The sequence below is a fragment of the Dermacentor andersoni genome, chromosome 3, assembly GCF_023375885.2.
Source record: "Dermacentor andersoni chromosome 3, qqDerAnde1_hic_scaffold, whole genome shotgun sequence".
Classification (NCBI taxonomy): Eukaryota; Metazoa; Arthropoda; class Arachnida; order Ixodida; family Ixodidae; genus Dermacentor; species Dermacentor andersoni.
This window is the reverse complement of record NC_092816.1, coordinates 212,992,358-213,014,083: the sequence shown is the minus strand read 5'-3', so window position 1 is coordinate 213,014,083 and position 21,726 is coordinate 212,992,358. Positions and strand designations below refer to the sequence as shown.

Sequence of the window (21,726 nt, the reverse complement as noted above, 5' to 3'; positions counted from 1 at the left end):
AAGAAAAAATTGCAGCTGTCGGTTTCTCAACTAAGCTCAGACCACTTATAACGTAACTGCCTATAGTGCAAGACTGGATATAAAGTGGCCTTCTATGACTCCCCTTTCCACAGCACTCAATGGGCCTCTTCGATTATGAAGTCCCGGACTGTCCGAAAACATTATGCGGCTTCCGGTTCGACTAGCCCCGACAGAAGAGCGCATCACAGCCATGTGCCCCAGCTGTTGGGGACTGTCCGAGGTTTAAAGCACTGTGACTGGAAGTCACTCTTATCGCTGCCGTCGTCTCCTTCACTACTAGTAGATAGCCTCCTACCCAGCGAATTCATTAATGTGGCCTCTGAACTAACGCAGTCTCAGAAGCCACGTCGCCGACACAATCACGAAGCCTGCATGATGGTATCGCAGCCCGAGCGCTCAGAATGTGTTCGCAAAGCGGAGTTTATGTCGCGCGCTTGCTTTTCATGCCCCTTAACTGCCGTATTAAGAATACATGAGCACACTGCTTGTTCAGTCATGTCATCATATTTGCATGTTCACTATTATATGCTATTTAATACTTGCATAATTATGTGGTATAAGCATCTACAGTTTTTCTTATTTAACCCTTAGCTGCAATATAATTATCCTAAAATATTTCAAAATGTTTTTGTCAGGCCTACATAGTGCAAGGTGATGCTAGCCTATAAGACGAGTGCCTCATTTATTCCGGATATATAGACAGCAGATGGCACTGAGTGACTGTGCACTGTTGATGTTTCTCAGTACTGCGTGACACAGTGGACAAGACTCATTGCTATTTTTTGCTTTTAGAACAGCGAATGTCAAGAAAGGAAATGAAATATTGAAAAATTGCGATGGGTATGTAGTGGTAATATTTTTGCACATTGTAGACAAAGTGGCCTAATTTTCTGAAGTGTCGGTACCATTCCATTGTAAGCATTCGTCATTTTATTTTCTGTATCTAGAAACAAGGCAAGACAAAGGCTTTTCCTTATTCACAGTGGCAAACACCATTATTTATGATGTCCCATGGATCTTTCACAAAAGGAAATGTACAACACTGCAGCTATGTACCTGCAGCACAACATGTTTGGGATTGCGAACAAAAGCTTAGGCCAGGTATACTTAGAGAAGCACGGTGCCTTTTCCAATCAAGATACACAAATGCCACATAAAACAAGCACACATTCCGAAACTGACTCAAACCGCAGGAGCCTCTTGAGAATAAAATGCAGCATTCCTAAGGTCTGAAAGTAACTTCCTTGCTGCTGATACACAGTTCGCTCTCCAGACAACTGTGGTCACGATGATAATGATGACAGCTTTGAAAGCATTACACGAAGAGAAATATTGAAAGGCAAAAGGACCCTTACCAGCTACTGCTGCAAGTAGCAGGACCCTTGTAGAGCTCACGTGTGAAGATAATCCTGTTCCTGCTTTCTGTTTTCTCATCTTATATAATCCAACGTGTCACAAGCTTTTCCTGAACAGGGCTTTTGCTGATTCATGTGCTCGCTTTAGGCGGCTAACCACTGCACTTGCTACTACACAGCGGCTGTAGCAGTCCTATGAGGCCAGTAAGATCCAGTGAGAACCTGACACCGTAGCACCCTGGGTCCTATCACAGGCTATCTGTTAAAATGGGCGGCAGAACTGATTGGACGCAAGCTGGCACCATCTTTTCCTGACAGGGAGCTATAGAGGATACACACAGTATTCCCTCTAACAATGCAGCCATATTGGTTACGATGCCTAGACTTGGTTTGGACCCAGCTTTCTGTCGCTGAACAGGTTTAAGAGGCCGCTGTGCCAGGTGCACATTTTCCCTGCATCATCAGAGTGGCATTCAAAACACGCCTCACCTTCCTGGCGGAGGCACTCGAAGACCAGGCGGCCGATCAGGCTCCCAAAGGACCCGTACTGCAATGCCCTGCAATCCACACATTTCATTTTCTCTTACTACATCATCTGAGAAGGAAAGTGTTCTCAATTGGTCATCTCAATTTATTTGTGCCACTGAATTCTCAGCCTAAACTTGTAAAAAATTTCTACAACATAGATAAAAAGCCCATGTGTCCAAACATAAAAATCTTTTAGCTTGAATGCAGGCACAGAAATGAATTATAAGTAAATAAAAAACAAACAAATAATGACCGAAAATGCTAAAGGGTCGAATAGAGGCGTAACACACCTAATACTGATAGTTTTTAATGCAAAAAATGCACAAGAGAGAAGGCACACAGGACACAGTGCTACTAACAACTGATGCTTCATTGCATTTGGTCACAGTACAAATAGCAGCGTACAATAAAAGGCGGAAAGGGAGTGTAGAGTCACCACAGCATCACAAATCGCCTGAGAGCATAACAAGCCACCACTACTGTGACAAGAACAGCTTCTCTGACAAAGCAACAGATGGGCGGCTTGTGCAATCTTTGTTTCTGTTAATTTCAAACGTCTCTACACCTTCCCTTGTCACTTGTTTAGAATGTTTGGCCATCACTCGTCTTCTTAAACAAAGGTTTGCAGCCACAGTGCATGAAGTGTGCACCAAGCAAAAATATTTCTAAAGGTATGGGTAGTGCCTAGAGAATGTTTATGACGCTTCAAATTGTTTTGCGTGCTTCTCTGACCATGAAAAAAAACCAGACTTAAGTGAACCCTTCGGCAGAGTCTTTTATCAATGGCGTGTGAAATGCATGTGAATGTTGGTTGTCTCAGTACTGCTTCTCTTTCCAGTAAGCGATGCTAATGACTCACAAAAAAAAAAACATTTCTAATAATTTGCAACATTTATTAGGGATGGAAACATCGTCAGTTGCATGCAAAGGTCATAAATATAAGGACGGTGTCCCAGTTAACAATCATGCACCAAGATTTAAAAAAAGAGCAATGCATTACTAGAAAAAAAACCTAGTGCACATTGTTTACAGTACAGTGGAGTAGTTTTCAGTAATTTTTTCGTTATTGAGATTTAACTAGGTAATTGTAATTAGTTATCTAACTTGAGACATACTATCCTAATTACCAAAGTATCAATGAGGCATGTGAAGGCACAGCCAAGGGACATCTAACTGCGGTATTTTCAGCGACGTACTAACTGCATACTAATTTTTTTCCCGACTGATAAATAAATGTCGAGAAATATGTAGAATACCACGTGACTGCGCTTCCATTCGGATCATAAAGCAGCACCCTCGAACAGGCTCCTTCTGAGTTTTCCAGAACAAAGTAAAGGAAATAAAGAAAAACATTGTGATCGAGCTAGTGCCTTATCTGCCACGCCCCAGCTGAAGTAACACGTCGCATTTGGTGTTGGAAACAAGCTGTGATAGCTCTTGTCTTAGTGTAGATAAAGTGCATGGATGTTTTTTTTGTTTTTTGCCACAAAACCTCTCGCAACGAAAGCGAATTGACATCAAGGCAAAGGTTTAAAGGTGTATTTTGTTTCGTCCCAGTCGTCATGTCTTTCTCTAATGAGCAGAAGGTGAAAATGATCCTTGCCTTGCGATCTGCAAATGGCAACAAGAGGAAGGTCGCAAATATATATATCAGTCATGGAAGTGTGGCGATAGACCAAACGCATTGACTATCATCAGAAATTATTAAAACCTGAGACAAACCGGCAGCTTCAAGAAACAGCGGCGGAGGACTCCATCTTTGAGTTCTAACCTACGCACGGATCTTCTAGCATTTATGGCCTCAAACGCTCATGCTGGCGTGGGACATGGATGCCCAGGTACCAATCCAAGTCCTCAGTTTGGAGGATTCTAAATGATGGCCTTTCACCCGTACCATGTTAGCCTGCACCAATGCTTAGAAAGATACGGACCTGCAGAATCGTCTAGATTTCTCGAATTGGGCCCTCACAAAAGCTGATGAGTCACCAGACTTTTTGAGAAACATCATGTGCACAGAAGAAGCCAATTTTCGCAGAAATACTTAGGTAAATTTGCATAATGCACACTATTGGAGGGACTCCAATCCACACAGGGTAAAGCGCAATCGGCACCAGTACCAGTGGTTGTTCACTGTGTGGTTCGAAATTTACTCCGGTGCTATAATTGGCCCCATCTTCATCGACCACACACTGACTGGACAGCGTTATGTGAATGAAGTCCTTGAAGCAGTGGTGGAGGAGTTTGTCAGCGAAGTCCTGCTGTCACGTCTTCCACTTCTGTGGTATCAGCAAGATGGGGCACCCACACATAGCAGCAGCCAAGCACAAAACTGGCTGGGTGCAACTTTTCATGCGCAACAGTTTGGAAGGCATGGGCCTGTAAATTGGCCGGCTAGGTCCCCTGACCTCTCTCCACCAGATTTCTTTCTTTGAAATCGGGTGAAGATTTGTGAAAGATCGTGCTTACATGATCGAGATGGACATCAGATTAGTTCAAGGCAAGGATAATGGATGTCTGCTGTAGAATTCTGGCATTGGTCATCAAGAAAGCAATTGAAGATGTGATAACATGAACAAAGTACTGCGTAGCTGCAAAAGGAGGCCTATTTGAACATGTCCTCTAGGCTGGTGTTCAACAGAGTTTACGAATTAATAGATAATAAGGGCAGATTGAAATCTGATGTTTTTTCTTGCTTTTTTTTTGGTGCAGACATCCTGATTGCAAATTCAGCTCAATTAAAGTGGTACATTTACTTTCTTGAATGCATCGGCTTTGCTTTTTCTCTACACATTGGTCGCTTCCCAATATATTTATTTCGATTTTATTTTTTTACACGAACCTGTCCTTGCAGCATGTATACACGTTCATGAAAAATAAGATGGTCACTTTAATTTGGCTTTGGTCCGAAGCAAGTTTCTGGCGCGAAATATAGCTTCACGCGCAGTCTTTCGATGCGGTGTGAGAAAATCCGGAATTTTGAAACATTCTATGCCTATTACATTGCTTGTCGTACTTTGTGCGTGGTCAGAGGGGTGCTTCGACCGCGTTATCAAGGGGCTTTTGTTATCAGTGTGATCAGTCGGCCTTGAGAGACGGATAATAAGTGTGATGTAGAAATGAGAGGAAGGACTAGCTGAGAAGCCGCGAAACCCTCTGTTGGCGCTCTTTCTGTACGATTATCAAGGTGATGCGCCGCTGCTTCAGGTTTGCGACAGGCAATGCAGTTGCTTTAAATCAGCTTGTTTGAGGGTACTGCTTTATGATGTGAGTGGCAGTGCACTCACGTGGTATTTTTCATACTTCGTGGGTTTTTTTGACTGTCAGAAAAAATTGTACGCCATTAGTATGTCGCTGAAAACACCGCAGTTAGAAGTCATTTTGGGGTGCCTACAAATGCCTCATTGACACTTTGAAAATTAGGACAGTACTTCTCGAGTTAGGTAATTCATTGCAATTACCAAATTAAATCTCAGTAACGAACCAATTACTGGCAGCTACTCCACTGTACTGGAAATAATATGCATTAGGTTTTCTTCCAGTGACGCAACTGCTCTTTTCAAGTCTTGGTGCATGATAGTTGGGAAATACTGCATAATTCACTCAGTAACCAAAATGAGGCCAAGCTGGATTCACTCGAAAACAGAATCAACAGCAGTCATGCACAGCAGTGTTTATACTCGGACTCACAAAAAAAAGAAAAAGAATAGAGAGAGAGAGAGAGAGAGATTCCTCGACTCCCTTAACATGTGACAACATTTATATTGGACAAATGGGCAGGTGTTTCAATGAAAGGGCACGGCAACACCAGTGGCATGTAATGAACGAGGCAGGAGGCACTTAGGCCCTGCACTGTGACAGATGCAGAGGTAAAAAGAAGAGGGCGGAAGAAACAACCCGTGTGAACCAATTTTTAATAAAACAACGTTCCTGTTCTATATGCTAAAAAATAGCGACAAATGCATCAGCATGCCACCTGTCTCGTTGCTTCCAGAAGAAGTAAATTTTCTGGAATATGCATTTTAGAAAAATCTCTTTTGGCGGTCTAAGTTCTTTTCCTTTTTTCTTTTGGTTTTGTTTGTTGTAGGTGTTTTGTGCTGTGAATGCCACTGAGCATTAGTTTTTTCAATAGTTTTTTTCGATTCAATAGTCGCCATCACCCCCACTTTCCATGGTTGTTTTCATTAAGCCATATTTTGAGCCTCATGCTTTCATGATGTCATTTCCACATATGTTGATTGGTGTGATATTCCCCGTCTTTTTTTCTGTGCCTTCTTTGCTTTCTTGAAACGATTTCCTGCCCTCATCCTTACCCTTTACACTGGTTATTTGTAAAGTGCCATATCCGTTTCATTCACATACTCGCGGTCTCTCTCTGTTTATTTTTTAATGTTATCTCCCTTCTTTCATGATGCTGTAAGAATGGCTCATGGTTATTTTGGTGATTGCTTGTCGCAATATTGGATACACTGTTACCCAGCAAGCAATCTTTTGCGTTTTTATGTTTATTGGTACATGTGAGTGTGACAATGCGGACACGTGTACAGGTTCCCGAATGAAATATATGTATGTTGCTTGCTTTCCAAAAATAAACAGTTGGTAGTCCGCGCTCGTGGTGTGGTGTGTGTTTCTTTCTTATGAAAAGAAAGAGGTGAAAAAGGGAGTATGGTGTCGAGAAAACTTTGAGGATGGCGAGTGTGGAGGGGAAAGAAAGGTGCGTAACCTGTGACTTCATGCTTGGCTGTGTTGAAGGCATATGTGATGAGTGGTAATACGGCATCCCAGTTCTTATGATCCGCTGAGACATACATTGAAAGTATGTTGACGAGGGTATGATTGGTACACTCAGTTAGACCGTTGGTTTGCAGATGGTAAGGCATGGAATGACGATATTGAGTTTCACAAAGGTGTAGCAACTCTTCCACGACATCAGCGGTGAACTGCCGGCTGTGATCACTTATCACCACATGAGGAGCTCCGTGGCGGGGGATAATCGAATGTGAAACAAACCCCGAAACATTGGATGCTGTAGCTGAGACAAGTGTCATTGTTTCAGTATGATGTGTTAAATAATCCATGCACACGATTATGCAGCGGTAGACTTGAGGAAGGGACCGAGTAAATCTATACTAACTTTCTCAAAAGGTGAAGTTGGCAGTCTAACCGGTTGCAGAGTTCCTGCAGTAGCTGTAGTTGGTTGTTTGTGCGTTGGCAGACATCACAGCTGGATATGTACTGCTTGGCTGTCTTCCATTACTGAGGCCAAGCAAGTATGTGACGCCCCTTCGGGCATAATCTTGGTTCGCCCGCCAAGCTTGGTGGCCTGCTAAAGCTCGGCAGGCAACATTAGTCACTGCACCACAATAAACACCGACGAGCACGGCTGCTCGCCGGTCAGTCATCGTTCACCACCACCACGCTATGGAGCGTCCGTCTATCGGAGGGTGCCTCGAGCCATCCCTTGTTCACGACCAGGGGTGGATCGTGACAGGCAGACATCACAGCTGGATATGTACTGCTTGGCTGTCTTCCATTACTGAGGCCAATAGAAACGTTGTCAGAGGTGGTGGAGCATTCGAGCTAATCCAACGTAAGCGGATGTAAGGTTGTCGTGCATGTCCCGAAGTACAGCAAGGCGCAGGCATTTTGGGATGACAAGCAGCAGTGGAGAACAGTTGTTTGAACAATTCTTGTGGTAAAGCAGACTGTCACAAATCACACATGGCGTAGCCCATTCAGATTTGTGGGTCGCATCAATAATCGGCTTATAGTGAAGGGTCACGCTGTTGTTCGTTCTTGAAGATGACAAAGTCAGGGAAGTCCGATGAGATTGTAGTCAAGTAGCCGTTGGAACTGTCATCATCAGTACCCTCACTCTGAGAGGCAAGACAAGATAAGCAGTCGGCATCTGTGTGGCACTGACCACTCTTATAAGCAACAGAAAAGTGATATTCTTGAAGACACAAGGCCCACCGAGCCAGCTACCTAGCTGGGTCACGCAGTCCAACAAGCCAGGAGAGAGAATGATGGTTGGTGACAATCTTGAAATGGTGGCCATACAAATAAGATCTGAACTTGTGGGTGGCGAAAACAATAGCAAGATATTCCAGTTCCATGGCTGTATAATTGCTCTCTGCTTTCGTCAAAGTATGACGCGTACGCAACAACGTGTTGGTGTCTGTCATGAAACAGCACAAATGCCCGCACCACTTGCATGAGTATGCAGTTTGTAGGGATGCGCGACTACAAATCCACGAAATACAATAAGCCCCTCTATATGGCTTTCATAGACTACGAAAAAGCATTTGATTCAGTAGAGATACCAGCAATCACAGAGGCATTACATAATCAAGGAGTACAGAACGCTTACGTAAATACCTTAGAAAATATCTACAGAGCTTCCACAGCCACCTTAATTCTACACAAGAAAAACGGGAAGATACCTATAAAGAAAGGGGTCAGATAGGGAGACAGTCTCTCCAATGCTATTCACTGCGTGCTTGGAAGAAGTATTCAAGCTATTAAACTGGGGAGGCTAAGGAGTAAGGATCGACGGCGAATACCTCAGCAACCTTCGGTTTGCCGATGACATTGTTCTATTCAGCAATAATGCAGACGAGTTACAACAAATGATTGAGGTCCTTAACAGAAAGAGTGTAAGAGTGGGGTTGAAGATTAATATGCTGAAGACAAAGATAATGATGAATAGTTGGGTAAAGGAACAAGAGTTCAGGATCACCAGTCAGCCTCTAGAGTCTGTAAAGGACTATGTTTACCTAGGTCAATTAATCACAAGGAACCCTGATTATGAGAAGGAAATTCATAGAAGAATAAAAATTGATTGGATCGCGTACAGCAGACATTGTCAGCTCCTGACTGGACGCTTACCATTATCACTGAAAAGGAAGGTGTACAATCAGTGCATTTTATTAGTGCTGACATACGGAGCAGGGACTTGGAGGCTGACAAAGAAGCTCTAGAAAAAGTTAAGGACTGCCCAAAAAGCAATGGGAACGAAGATTGCTAGGCATAACGTAAAGAGACAGAAAGAGAGCGGTTTGGATTAGTGAGCAAACGGGTATAGACAATATTCTAATTTACATAAAGAGAAAAAAATGGAGCTGGGCAGGTCATGTAATGCGCCGGTTAGATAACCGTTGGACCATTAGGGTTACAGAATGGGTACCAAGAGAAGGAAAATGCAGTCGAGGATGGCAGAAGACTAGGTGGAGTGATGAAATTAGGAAATTTGTGGGCGCTAGTTGGAATCGGTTGGTGCAGGACAGGGGTAATTGGAGATAGCAGGGAGAGACCTTCGTGGACATAAACCAGGTTGCTGATGATGAAGGTATATTGTCACGTGGGAACTGTGTCGTCACTGGGTCCTGCCGTGGGCGCGGAGGGGGAACGTGACGGCGGGCCACAGCGGCATATGTCATCGCTTGCAGCTGAGTCTGCGGCGATTCAGGGGCTCCTCCGAGTTGTTGTTGGACCTCCTCACGGACGGCATCAGCAATTGAAGCCACTTGAGGCTGTGATGATGGGAACAGCTTCTGTAGCTCCTCCCGCACGACTGCTCGGATAGTCTTGTGCAGATCGTCGGTGGCAAGTGACTGAACTCTGGTGTAGTTTGTCGAGTTCGTCTGGCGGTTGAATTGCCGGTTCCGCATTTCAAGTGTCTTCTCGATGCTGGTGGCCTCGCGAAGAAACTCATCGATGGTCTTCGGTGGGCTCCGTACCATTCCGGTGAAAAGTTCCTCCTTTACACCACGCATCAGTAGGCGGACTTTCTTCTCCTCGGATATTTCCGGGTCGGCGTGGTGGAATAGGCGGCTCATTTCTTCTGTAAAAATCACGGTGCTCTCATTAGGCAGCTGCACTCGGGTTTCTAGTAGTGCTTGGGCTCGTTTTCGTCGTTTGTCGTCGTTGTTCCAGCTGTTAAACGGAGCGACCCTCTCATACCAGGTTCAAGCCAGAGCCAGGTTTCCAGGTCCTCAAGCCAGGTTTCCAGGTCCTCAAATGCTGAACCGTGGAATGTCGGAAGCTTCCTGGGCTGCTGAAGCACGATGGGGGACGCTGGGGCTGCCATTGGGGTGTCACCTGATAGTGACGGTTGAGGACACAGCAAGAAAACTGTGAATGGCAAAACTAACTTTATTGGGTGAACCTCTGCCCAGAAAAACAGGCTACACTCAATGCTCAACGAAAACGGCGAACACAGTCGGCGATTGTCGAAAATCTGATCAGCGAGTCAAGCGCATTTAACGTTTATAGATCAGTTGTTGAATGTTCCAGAGTAATCGCTGGGACCTGCGTGCCTTCCACAAAGTTCTACGCCATTGGCGTCGTGCGTGCATGCAATCAGATTACACAAGGTTTGGCGACAACAGAGAGCGGATAGAAGCATCGATAACATTCTCGAAACTTCTGATACATGTAGACGCGTCCTGCACTGAGCGATAACATTTGTTAGATGGTAAAAGCGCTCACCCGTAAAAGATAAACGAGTTCACGTGTCAATATAGGGTTCGGAAAGCTGGTCGGGCCCCAGCCACCCCTGGAAAAATGAACTCTCTCCGCCTATATCAGAAGCTATTGTTACATATAACTAATACCAATTCTTTGCTTAAAGGAGTAGTGAGATGACACTTCTGACTTGAAATTTTTTTTTGTCAAGTGAAGGTCCTTGACCACAAAACTCTATAAATATAACTTAACAGCTTTTTAAAAACCCGTGTTGGTATTGTTTCCCAGCAGGTCATGGCACAGAGGGTGGTCATGTGGGAGCAGGACATTATGATTGCTTGCTGGTCTGTTATGCAGCTATCTGCCCTCTCCGTCATGATGTCATGACATATAGATTTCCTGGAAAACAACACTGAAACTTCTCTGTAGAAAATCTATCATAGTAAATATCGTCTAGGGCACTCCGAGTCTTGCTAGTTTTTTTTTTTTTTCTAAGGTTTCCAGTTCGAGGACCTTCGCACACACACAAAAACAATGGCAGAACAAACTTTCAAATCAGTACTCCATTTTTAGCAGTGACATTCAAGTTCATGTATTCAATATTTGAAGTGTCTAAATAAGTCTATCCATGGTAGTGGGAGAAGAACTTACATGTCTGCCATGACACTGCCAGAAATGTCAGGAAATGTCTGCAGTCGAGATTCTCAAGCAGCGTTTTTGCACTTGAATATATATTTCTTAAAATGCACAGCAAAGCTTATCTATCTAATTTATCACTGAGTGGCATCGGGAAGATATTCCATAGCATTATCAGCTTCTTTAAGTCAATTACAAAACACACACATCAGCCAGTGATTTATGGTTACTTGTCTTGTATTAGTAAACTCCTGCACTTGCAAAATCCATGGCTGCAAACTTCATAATCTCATCCCATGATTTAAGCCTCTGCTATTTTTGATTCCATTACTCTGCTATACCAGTGGTCACACACTTTAACCATTACATGCTCGTTGCTCTCAGCTCACTGTGCTGTTACTTATTTCCATTGCGGTGATCGTTGCAGAGCCTACTTTTTATAACTTGCCAGTACTGCTAGAATGCACTGACTGTGCATTTGCATAACGAATGCAGCACAGGGATGCAAGAACTCACGGGTGTTCATCCAGAGAGAAGACTGGCTGCTGCAATGCTGCCAAGGGTACCACTGAAACCAATTGGGAAGCAACAAGTGAAGTACATCAGTGATCACAGCCAGAACATACGACATACATATAGAGATCATTTTGTTCCCGAGGAAAGCCAGCCATATGGAAGCTAGTAGCGCTTCAATTGCAATCTTGGTCGCGAGTGGCTCGTTTGAGCAAGCTGCAGGAGGGAGGGTCTTGGTTCGACTGACTTTGGGCACGTGGAAGGAGTAACATTTGTCTGTCTCGTTGTGCACTACTTTAACAGCACTGCGGCCACTGCGGCTCAACCGAAGGTCCTGGCCAGCGCCCATGCATATTTGTGGGCCCACACTTTCGTTATTTCGATCCTAAAATTGGCCTTTGCTGGTTAATTCCAACTTGACCCCTATGGTGACCCCAATAGCGACCGCTGTAGTGGCAGTGTCTGTTTCAGCAGAGCTTAGAGGACGGTAAATGTGTTGAACACAAGTCATCACTTGTTGAAAATGCCTGTTTTCAGCCAGCCCTAGGAAGATCTTCAAGCAACAACCATAGCTCACAACGTCTGATTATGGTATTTGCCTAATTCTAAGTGCACATTATTTTTTTCAAGAAAACTGGGCCAAAAAGTTGCCTGCACGGTGCAAGCAGGTACGAAACCAAAACACCATTGTGGGTGGCATTTGTATGCTTTACCGCATAACACAAATGTACTGCGGCGAGGCTAACTTTGAAATAGTAAGAGGCGAAGCCGACTTTAGGAAACCGGCTGCCATTATGCAGCACACATATTTTTCTTGCTATAAAATCTGGCATGCGTTAGATTTCTACTTTGCTTATGAGCTTTAATGTAGTTGCTACATCACTCTTCTACATTAAACACATAGAAAGTGGGCACGCATTTGATTGGAGGAGTGTGTTAAACTCTGGCAAATACTGCCAAATGATTTGACGGCGTTTTGTCATTTTTTATGCATCTTGTTTATTTCAACCTGCTGGATAATTCGATCAATTTCGTAGGTTGCGTCAGAGTTGAATTAACAGAAATAGACTGTAGTTAAAAGACTCAATTCATACAAACGTTAAGACAGTCTACAAACATGCATGCAGAATACATTCTAATATATCACACTGGATACTGTCAAAAATCACAATGGTAAGTCACAGTAGCCTTCAAATATCTACAACTGTTTACACAACACAATTCCCATGTAACCACTAAAACATTCTACATACACACACACAAGATACATTCTAATAAATAACGTTGCACATTGTAAATATCACCATGACACTAATATAGTAACATTCTAATTTCACAGATGAGCAAGATATGAACGAAACTGCCACTAATTTAAGCCATTTGTGTCTGCATATTGATTTTCAGTAAGTGGAAGGTTATGCAGTAAATATTGGTGCCTGTAAATTAAGCAAGAGTATGGTATCGTCCAAGTGTCTGAATTTCATGTGTTTACAACAATTTGACGACTTCCTAGAGACGCCAGATTCGTGAAAAAGGTTTTAACAGTTGTAGGCGAAAATTGCATAGCCTGTAATAAATCGAAAGTGTAAATATGTTCAACTTTAATCATACTGAATTTGGGAGAGCATATCTTGTGGATAGTGAATTCATATTTCTAATAAGGTGAATATATTTTTCCACGGAATGAGAAGCCTATTTATGCTACTTTTATTTGTGGTATGCAACACTAAAGTGCAAGAAATTAAATGTGAATTAAACAAAGCATAATAGATTTAGTGCTTAGCTGTAACTGGGAGCAAAATGCAGCAGCAAGCTACTCTCCCGATTATTGAAGAAAGTTCTTTACAGATATAAATAACTAGTGTGGCTATATCATAAGAAGGCAACAAACACTGACACCAAGGACAACATAGGGGAAATTACTTGCACTTAATAAATGAAATCAAGAAACGATAAATTAATGGAAATTAAAGTGGATGAAAAAACAACTTGCCGCAGGTGGGAACCGAACCCACAACTTTCGCATTTGCAACTCAACGTAGACGAGAAATGAACTCTTAGAATTATGTGGCAATCAACTATATTAATTTTCTGGCCATCAAGAAATAAGCTGCATTTAAATGTTATTTTATCCCCCCCCCCCCCTTCCCATTTTATATATAGCTGAAACCCTAGCACATTTCATTGCATATGGAACATTTACCGACTCAAATACTAAATTGAATATGTGTGCTAGTATTGGGGAAATGTAACCAATGCAATGCTTGAGTTCTATTCTGCAAATTGTCCACATTGAGTGCTCTACTACAGTCGAACTTGTTTATAACAAATTTGAGACGTGATTATATCAGTAGTTCGTTATACATGAACTCGCCCTTGAAAATGATCTAAAATGAATCGCACTGAAGCTGGCATCAGCAGTTAAAATTTGGCAGCACATTGGTCTGAAAACCAGATTTTCAGTGTCATTTTTGTTCCTGGTGCGTTCCAGCACCTAACTACAAAGTTCCATTTGAAGCGTCCATCTAAAGAATGAAATACATTGTCGTAACGCTCTCTTAAGCAGCGACTGGTTCTGATCAGCTGTCATTTAGAAACTGCAACTGCAGTCGCAATTTTTTATTCCAGAGCTTGTGATATATTTTACTACCAGCGGGACATGAATGTACTCTGCACAAGAGAGCAAAGCCATATGGTGAAGCGTTCTAGTTGGCTGGAAGCGTAAACTTCGAAAACTGCTGAGGCATCCTACTGTAGCGTCCACCGACACTGCTACGGGCGGAGGCTAAAGGTCAGCGTCCTCGGTTGGCATGGCAAAATATGACAAAAATAAAGTTGGGAAGCATATGCTCGTGGCGCAAGCCCGGCACACGCTACTCCGTTCTAAGAGCCTGCTATGCTGGATCTGGTTCTGGCACTCCGCTGCAACCCCCCGGTTCCCGACATTGGTGACTTCGGACTACGAGATGACCGACCCCAGCAACCTACTGCCCTCAGGCAGCCTTCCACCAGACGCTACCTCGCGCCCTCGGGACGTAGCTGCTCTACAGCTTTGCCTGTCCACGTTCTGGCACAAGGACCCACATGTTTGGTTCACCCAGGTCGAAGCCTCCTTCGATCTACACCACATCTCCTCGGAAACTTCTTGGTATCGCCACTTACTTGCCGACCTGTATCCTGAGGTTGCTCACGAGGTGGCGGACGTCATTGCTGCACCTTAGAGGGATGCCCCTTGCCAGCAACTGAAGAAAAGTATTTTGGACTGCACCACGGTGTCTGAGAGCGCACACCTCCAGTACCTGCTCACCTCCGAGGAGCTTGGAGATCGCCGCCCTTCCCAGCTGCTCAACCACATGCGACGGCTCCTGTGCTGAAGCAACATCGACGCGAATGGTGCGCTGTTGAAGGAGCACTTCCTGCAGCGCTTGCTGCTGTTCGCCCACCATGTCTTGACTGCTGCAGGAGACTTGACCCTTGACATCCTCGCCCAGCTCGCTGATCGAGTCCACGACGCGACTTCTCCTGTCGCCGCTCTTCAACACCAGAGCCCTCTATCGTGGCCCGCTTAGAGTCCCGGATCGACCAGCTTGCTGTCCCCATTGACACCCTTCGGACATTCTCTCACGACCAGCACGGCTTCTTCTCACGCCCCAGCCGTCGTACCCCGAGCAGTCCCCGCTCGTACAATCGTAGAAGCTCGCCTATTTGCTGGCTCCATCGCACTTTCCAGCACCGTGCCCGCCAGTGCAAGTCCCCACGCCAGTGGTCGGGAGAAGCACTGCGAGATCACTGACGGCGGCATGTGACCTCACCTTACAGCTCAGTCGCCTTTTCATCGCCATGGATTGCATTTCCGACTGGTGCTTCCTTGTAGACACTGGTGCTGAGGTCAGCATACTGCCGTTCTCCAAGCATGACCGTGCTTTTATGTCTTGGACATCACTGCGGAAACGGTCACCAAAACCTTCGTTTCAGCATGAGTTTCCCGCATCGGCTGCCCCAGCATCGTGACCACTGATCGCGGCCGGCAATTTGACTGTTCCCTCTCCACTTCCCTCAACCGCCTGCTGGGCGCTATACACTGTCTTATCAGTGCATCTCATCCCAGTGCCAAAGGCATGGTTTAGTGGCTCCATCACCAGCTCAAGGCTGCCCTCACTGTGCGCCTGGATCAGGAGCACTGGGTCGACCCCCTACCTATGGTGCTTCTCGGCCTACGTGCTGTCCTTCGTCGTGACCTTGGCTGTCCTCTGGCCGAACTCGTCTATGGTGCGCCCTTGCGGCTTCCTGGAGACTTTTCCGTTCCTTCGGACACCTTGACCCAGCCGCTGCAGTACCTTCAAAGCCTACAGGACTGCATTCAGCAACTGTGCCCTGTCCTGCCTCAATCTTTGGACCAAAGCATCTTAGCATCCGGACGTTGCGTTTTCCACTTACATTCCCCTCAGACAAGACGCTGCAAAGGCACCTCTTACACCCTTCTACGATGGGCCGTACCATGTCCTCCACAAGATGACAAAGTCCGCCACGATCCTATGAAATGGTGATGAAGAGGTAGTTTCATTAGACCGCCTCAAATTGGCCTACCACGAGACGCCTCTTATAGAGCTCCCTGCAGATGTTTCCGGCACATCTGCGGACCTGCATGTAACCAAGACGGCACTGTCTACGTTTTGTTGATGAGTACATTTCGCCTTTACATCTGGGCGGGGGTCCTGCAGCGCTCACCGACACCGTTACGCGTGGACACTAAAGGTTGGCGCCCTCGGTCGGCATGGCAAAAAATGACAAAAATGGCCTTCTAACCTAAAACACCTACTCTATAAAACTCTAATACGTCCTAAATTAGAATACGCTATTTCTGTATGGAATCCTGGTCAGGATAACCTAAAAATGACCCTAGAACTTGTCCAAAATAGCTCAGTTCGATTTATCTTTTCTAATTATAATAGAACTGCAAGAATTTCTTCCATGAAACGTTAATCTTAGTCTTCCTTTGCTATCTGTTCAATGCAGAATTGCCTGTATAGCACTCTTTCATAGGATTTGTCATCATCCTACACTGCACACGCAATTCTTTACAAGACCCCATTATGTATCACAGCGTGTTGATCACTGTCATAAAGTTGGGACCTACCGTATTTTCGCGATTCTAAGCTCCCCCCTCTATTTTCGCGAGAAAACTGGGAAAAAAGTTTGCATGCGAATCTAAGCACCTCCCTATTTGTTAGGAAGAGCGTGTGGCCAAGGCCGCCAAGCGCGTTTGCTCACTCTGTCATCGAGCCGGGGCCGTCGGAGTCCTGAGGTGGCACGGCATCCGCGGCTCGAGTACGCTGTACAGCCGGACTGTACGGCTGTACGGCGAAAGCTGCAGAAAGCGTCCCCATCAACCACGGCAAAGTGAATTTCGGACATGTGGAAGCGGGTCCAAGTGGATGTTGTGGTCAAATCTTAAGAAGTGCTCGATCCAAAACCAATTTGACGGAACGGAAGACGACCTGCTGTGGGATACCGAGAGCGGTGGTTCAAGCGGTGCGACGAACTTGAGTGGCAGTGATGATAGTAACTGAGCATCCGACACAAGCGGTGGGTTCACTGTATGCACCGATTTTTTCTTTTGAACGTTTGCAAAATAAAATGTTATTTCTCGCACCCGTATCGTCATGATGTCGCAGCGAAAAGAGGGAGGGGGGGTCATTCTAGATTTTTCGAATCTAAGCACCCCCCTCACTTTGGGCATCGCGATCACGAAAAAAAGGGGGTGCTTAGAATAGAGTAATTACGGTATCTATGCCACACAAAGCATTTCTCCCAGTCTTTTTTCCTTCACACATGTACAGATTGGAACCACCTTCCCGCTGATATCATAAATACTACTGAGAACAGCCTCTTTCATGAAACTTTAGCTAACATTGTATCACCAGGAATTCCTTTCTTGTGACACAGCAGCTAACATTGTATGGAAAGAAACCTCTCATATTCTAGCATTGCGTATCTTTCATATTAATCGCTGCATTTTGTTTACTTCCTATGTACCACATTTTCTTTTGTACCACTCCCCTCTGTAAAGCCTCTGGCCCTGAGGGTATGATAAATAAATAAATAAATAAATAAATAAATAAATAAATAAATAAATAAATAAATAATGTTGGGTGGCATGTGCTCGCGGTGCAAGCATGAACATCAAGGTCTCGACATTACGACTGCATGCCAACGCATACTTCGCCACATGCTGTTTATGTTGCACGCGGCATGCTCTTGCCGTGGCGATGTGCCTTGAAAACAGGTGACCATGCATGAGCTTCTTTGCGGCTTCTGAAATCTATGTGAGGCGGTTGCTCACTCGCTCATCTCGAAAGCCATACCGTCATCGCAGTTGGACTGGAGTGGCGCACGGGCTGCCGTGTGCCCTCTGGTTTGAAGCAGTCGTTATAGCAGTACAAGATTTAAAGGGATCCCGAAGCACCCCTCGGGCTCGATAAAAAAATACATTCCACGGATAGCATTCGTTGCTGAGAATATCTCAGCCAATTTTGCAGTCATGCACGACGCGTGGATCTCGCAAGTGGAGCATGAAGTCATCTTTCTTTTAAATGCTCTTTATTCAAGAAAAGCCTGCTTTTTTCTCTTTTCTGGACGTTTTATTTCGTAATATAGGGGATCCCCATATGAGGCTGCTATTGGCCAACAGCTGACATCAATCAAGAAGGGCATTTGGATCAGTGCGCTTCTTCCTACCGTTACTGCGTATATTTACTGATAGACATAAGATAGGTGGCAGTGACAGTAGCCCAAACTGTGAATACTGTGAGTTGCCAGAAACACTTTATCATATATTTTGCATGTGGCCCGCATACGCGCAAGAACAACAGCAACTGGTCTCTTCCATTGCAAAGATCCATAAGAGGCCGCTATCAGACGAGTTTCTTTTAGGTCCATGGCCTACTGCAAACAGCGCAGCCCTGATAACAAGTGCCACTATAGCTTTTCTCTAAGCCACTGGGCTGGACGCACGGCTTTAAGGATGCTACAACTCTGTGAATTTGTATACACGCATCACTTCCTTATACCATCATCATCATTCATCAGCCCTTTCCCTCCCCGTCCCTTTTCCCCAGTGTAGAGTAGCTGGCCAGAGCAAGTTATAGCTCAGGCCGATCTCTCTGCCTTCCTGTAAATAAATTTCTTTCTCTCTCTCTCTACTGATGCAATTTAATAAATAGGTTGAAGTAAGCAAAGATATGCATTCGAATTTCAATAATAATTACATCATTCCGGAAGAAGCTGACTATCGCCTGCTCACACTTGGCTGCGGCCGCCCGTGTAGGAATTCAACTTGGGCCATTCTCCTTATCGGTGTCGTAGCTGTTGGGTCTCGCTAATTTTAACTAGTTTCTGAATGCTCGACCAGCCTCGAACCACGCAAAACTTAAGGTCGGAGCACATGCACACTAGCCAGCGCGTGCTCACTCCTAGCCACTCCTGGTTAGACACCTTGGCAGGCTTCACTTCGTAATGATTAAGCGATTGATAGCGTCTCAAAATGCGCAAGTTGGATGTGGCTACAATCCATCAGTCAAACTGGTGCAGCACAAAGCCAGTCTGCATAACGTAGCACAGCCAGACAGGAGCATATGAACTCGAGCGCGCACTCTGGCCCTGTCGTGCACAAAGCAAACGCTGCTGTTGCATGTAGCTTGCGGTCAGCTACATAGCGCAGATACTGCCACCGCCGTGAGGTGCCGCGATGAGTCAACTGACTGAGTGCACTGCAGCTCATTGAGGACAACTGCGTTTGGCACATTTGAATACATTTGGTGCGTTGTAGTTGAGAAAATTGGAAACAGTGGCGTCTACGTGAACATCCGAAATCAGATTTGAGCTGTGCACCAGGGTGACGTTCGGTAGGCGGAGCGTTGTGGGCACACCCTGCTCCGCCGTAGCCTTCACAGTGAAAGGCATTGAAGAAAGAGCAGAAGCACCACAAAGGGTGTGTTTGATTACCAATGACTCCACTTCTGCTGTACGCATTAAAGTACTTTTTTTGGCAAAGTATTTCTGAAGTAGCCTAAGACTGCATTCTGTGAACCATCAAATGTGTTGAGCACCTCCTGCTCATCCTGTAGGATGAACGAAGATGCTTTCCGAAACGTTCTTCTTTCTGACGAGGGTGGCAAAGAATCGGCCCAAGAAATGGCAAGGTTCACAGAGTGCCCATTAAAGTAGTCTGCAAGTGCGTTACAGCTCAATTCACAACTGTGATCCATAATACTGTACTCATTTTGGTGGTATGACCTAATTCCTTATTTGTTATTCACCACACCATGTCAGCACGCTGCTGAGTAACAGATGCAAAAATGTGCTGATAGTAAGCGTGTTTCACTTGCTGAAGTTCAGCATATAGTTTGTCTCTAAAAACCTTGCATTCTTTTAATACTATTTCAGAATAAGAACTAATGGTACTTGCAATGTTTGCGCTTTATCATTTTCATATGTTCTTCTGTTATCCATGATTTTCCTGCCTTCTTTGGTGGTCATACAGTTTTGAAAAGAAAGTGTTTGTCATAGATCTATAGAAAATTCATGTTGTTACAAGATTCCACTAGTCTTCTTACACCTATAGGTTACATGAATGTTTCAGGAACATACCACAGCTTTTTTCTCATTGTCACATCATACTTCTGTTGTGCATCTCCAGCTGATTGCCTGTAAGCCAGTACTTAGTGAGATAAACACCAGCTCATTACTAAACCCAGCGGTTTATTCACTCACAATGTAGACAAACCAACTGGGGCTATAGCATGTTTTGACTCTTGGCCTAGTTGGAGTGTAAGTCAATCACCAGCAGTAACAAGCAGCAAGCAATAAACAAGAGTAAATACATGACATGCTACCAGGTAAAAATGCACCTGCAGTGGCCAAGACATGCAAAAAGAAAACTCACCAATTGAGTTCAGCTCTTGGTTGTATATGGGATGGCTGTCAACTGCCGAAATGGTCCACCTGCACACAAGAGACACAATGCCTGTCAAAATACGTGTTTGGTGTATCGCTGGTTAGACAGCTTCTTCTTCTTATGTGTGATCTCTAGGACTTCAAGGGAGTTGCAAACAGATGCAAACTACAGAGAGCCCCATTTAATATAGCATCAGTCATCTACATAGCACTTGCGATACCATTTTCTCAGAAACATATCACCGAGCGCATCACCATGCAATTTTGGAAGCACCGCCACGAAAATTACGGATCACAAAGTGCGACAAATTCAAGCTGGGAAGGCGAAGATAAGCACAGTGGTGTGCATGTGTGGACTATGTGCGGTAACTTGTGGATGGCACTAATCGCATGAGGGCTACCATATGGCGGTGGCTACTATGGGTTAGCATGATTGCATAAAAACATGGCAGCGCCAAGGCTACCTGCTTCGATGTGAGGCTGCCCGCTTCAGCCTGTCTGCTACTTGCTTTCAGGCATAACAGCAACAAATAAATGGCAAAATCAGCCATCATTCAGTTTTATCTCAAAGTGAGGACATAGTATTAGGAATGTTTTGTCATTATTATTCGGGCCGACTGCTTCTGATGCCATTTAGATAAAGAACTGATGCCACCAAGCTGCGAATGTGCATTGTGAGCAAAGATGCCACTGGCAAAGAAATCAGCGATGAAAACCTAGTCAGGATTGCACACAATAATTTTGCAACATCGGATGGTTAAGGCCCTGCCATAGGGTGTGCACCCATGCCAGTAGCATCTCGTGTCATGGACGTCTTTGATACAATGCAGAGTTTCATCGGAGCGGGATGGAGTGCCTTAACAGCAGAGCCTGTGCTTTGGTACCCGAGTACTTTTTTGTCTTTTCCCGCATTCCCTTGACGCTGGCAGCCTGTGCAATGGGGACAATCTGCTCCAACACGAGCAGACCCTGGATGAACAGGTCACTGTTTTTGGGCATGGTCGACCACTTTGACCTTAGCGCTGCCTCACATTTGTCTTCTGAAGAATCATTAATGGAAGAGATGGCCTTGGACGAGGACTTTACCTTGGTGTCCAGCCACCACGCGGAGAAAAAAATTAAGAAGGACTTCACCAGTCAGCAACTTGGTACCAGAAAATGTGAACAGCTACAAACATCTTAAGCTCGCTGAACAGGCAAAGCTTGTTCAGGCCGAGTTGAAGAAATTCAAGTAAAGCCCCGGAAGAACATTCTT

At 44.9% G+C, this 21,726-nt stretch overlaps 1 protein-coding gene across 1 annotated transcript in view; it reads right to left on the bottom strand.

Moving 5' to 3' along the window:
- The window catches only part of LOC126524322 (endothelin-converting enzyme 2-like), a 203,761-nt gene that overhangs the window by 52,678 nt on the left and 129,357 nt on the right, over window positions 1-21,726 (bottom strand). Inside the window, exons 12-14 of the mRNA XM_072286991.1 lie at window positions 20,461-20,519; window positions 11,520-11,571; window positions 1,866-1,933 (exon numbers count right to left, since the gene is read on the bottom strand). Coding sequence (XP_072143092.1) covers window positions 1,866-1,933; window positions 11,520-11,571; window positions 20,461-20,519 — 179 coding nt within the window. The remainder of the gene's footprint in view (window positions 1-1,865; window positions 1,934-11,519; window positions 11,572-20,460; window positions 20,520-21,726) is intronic.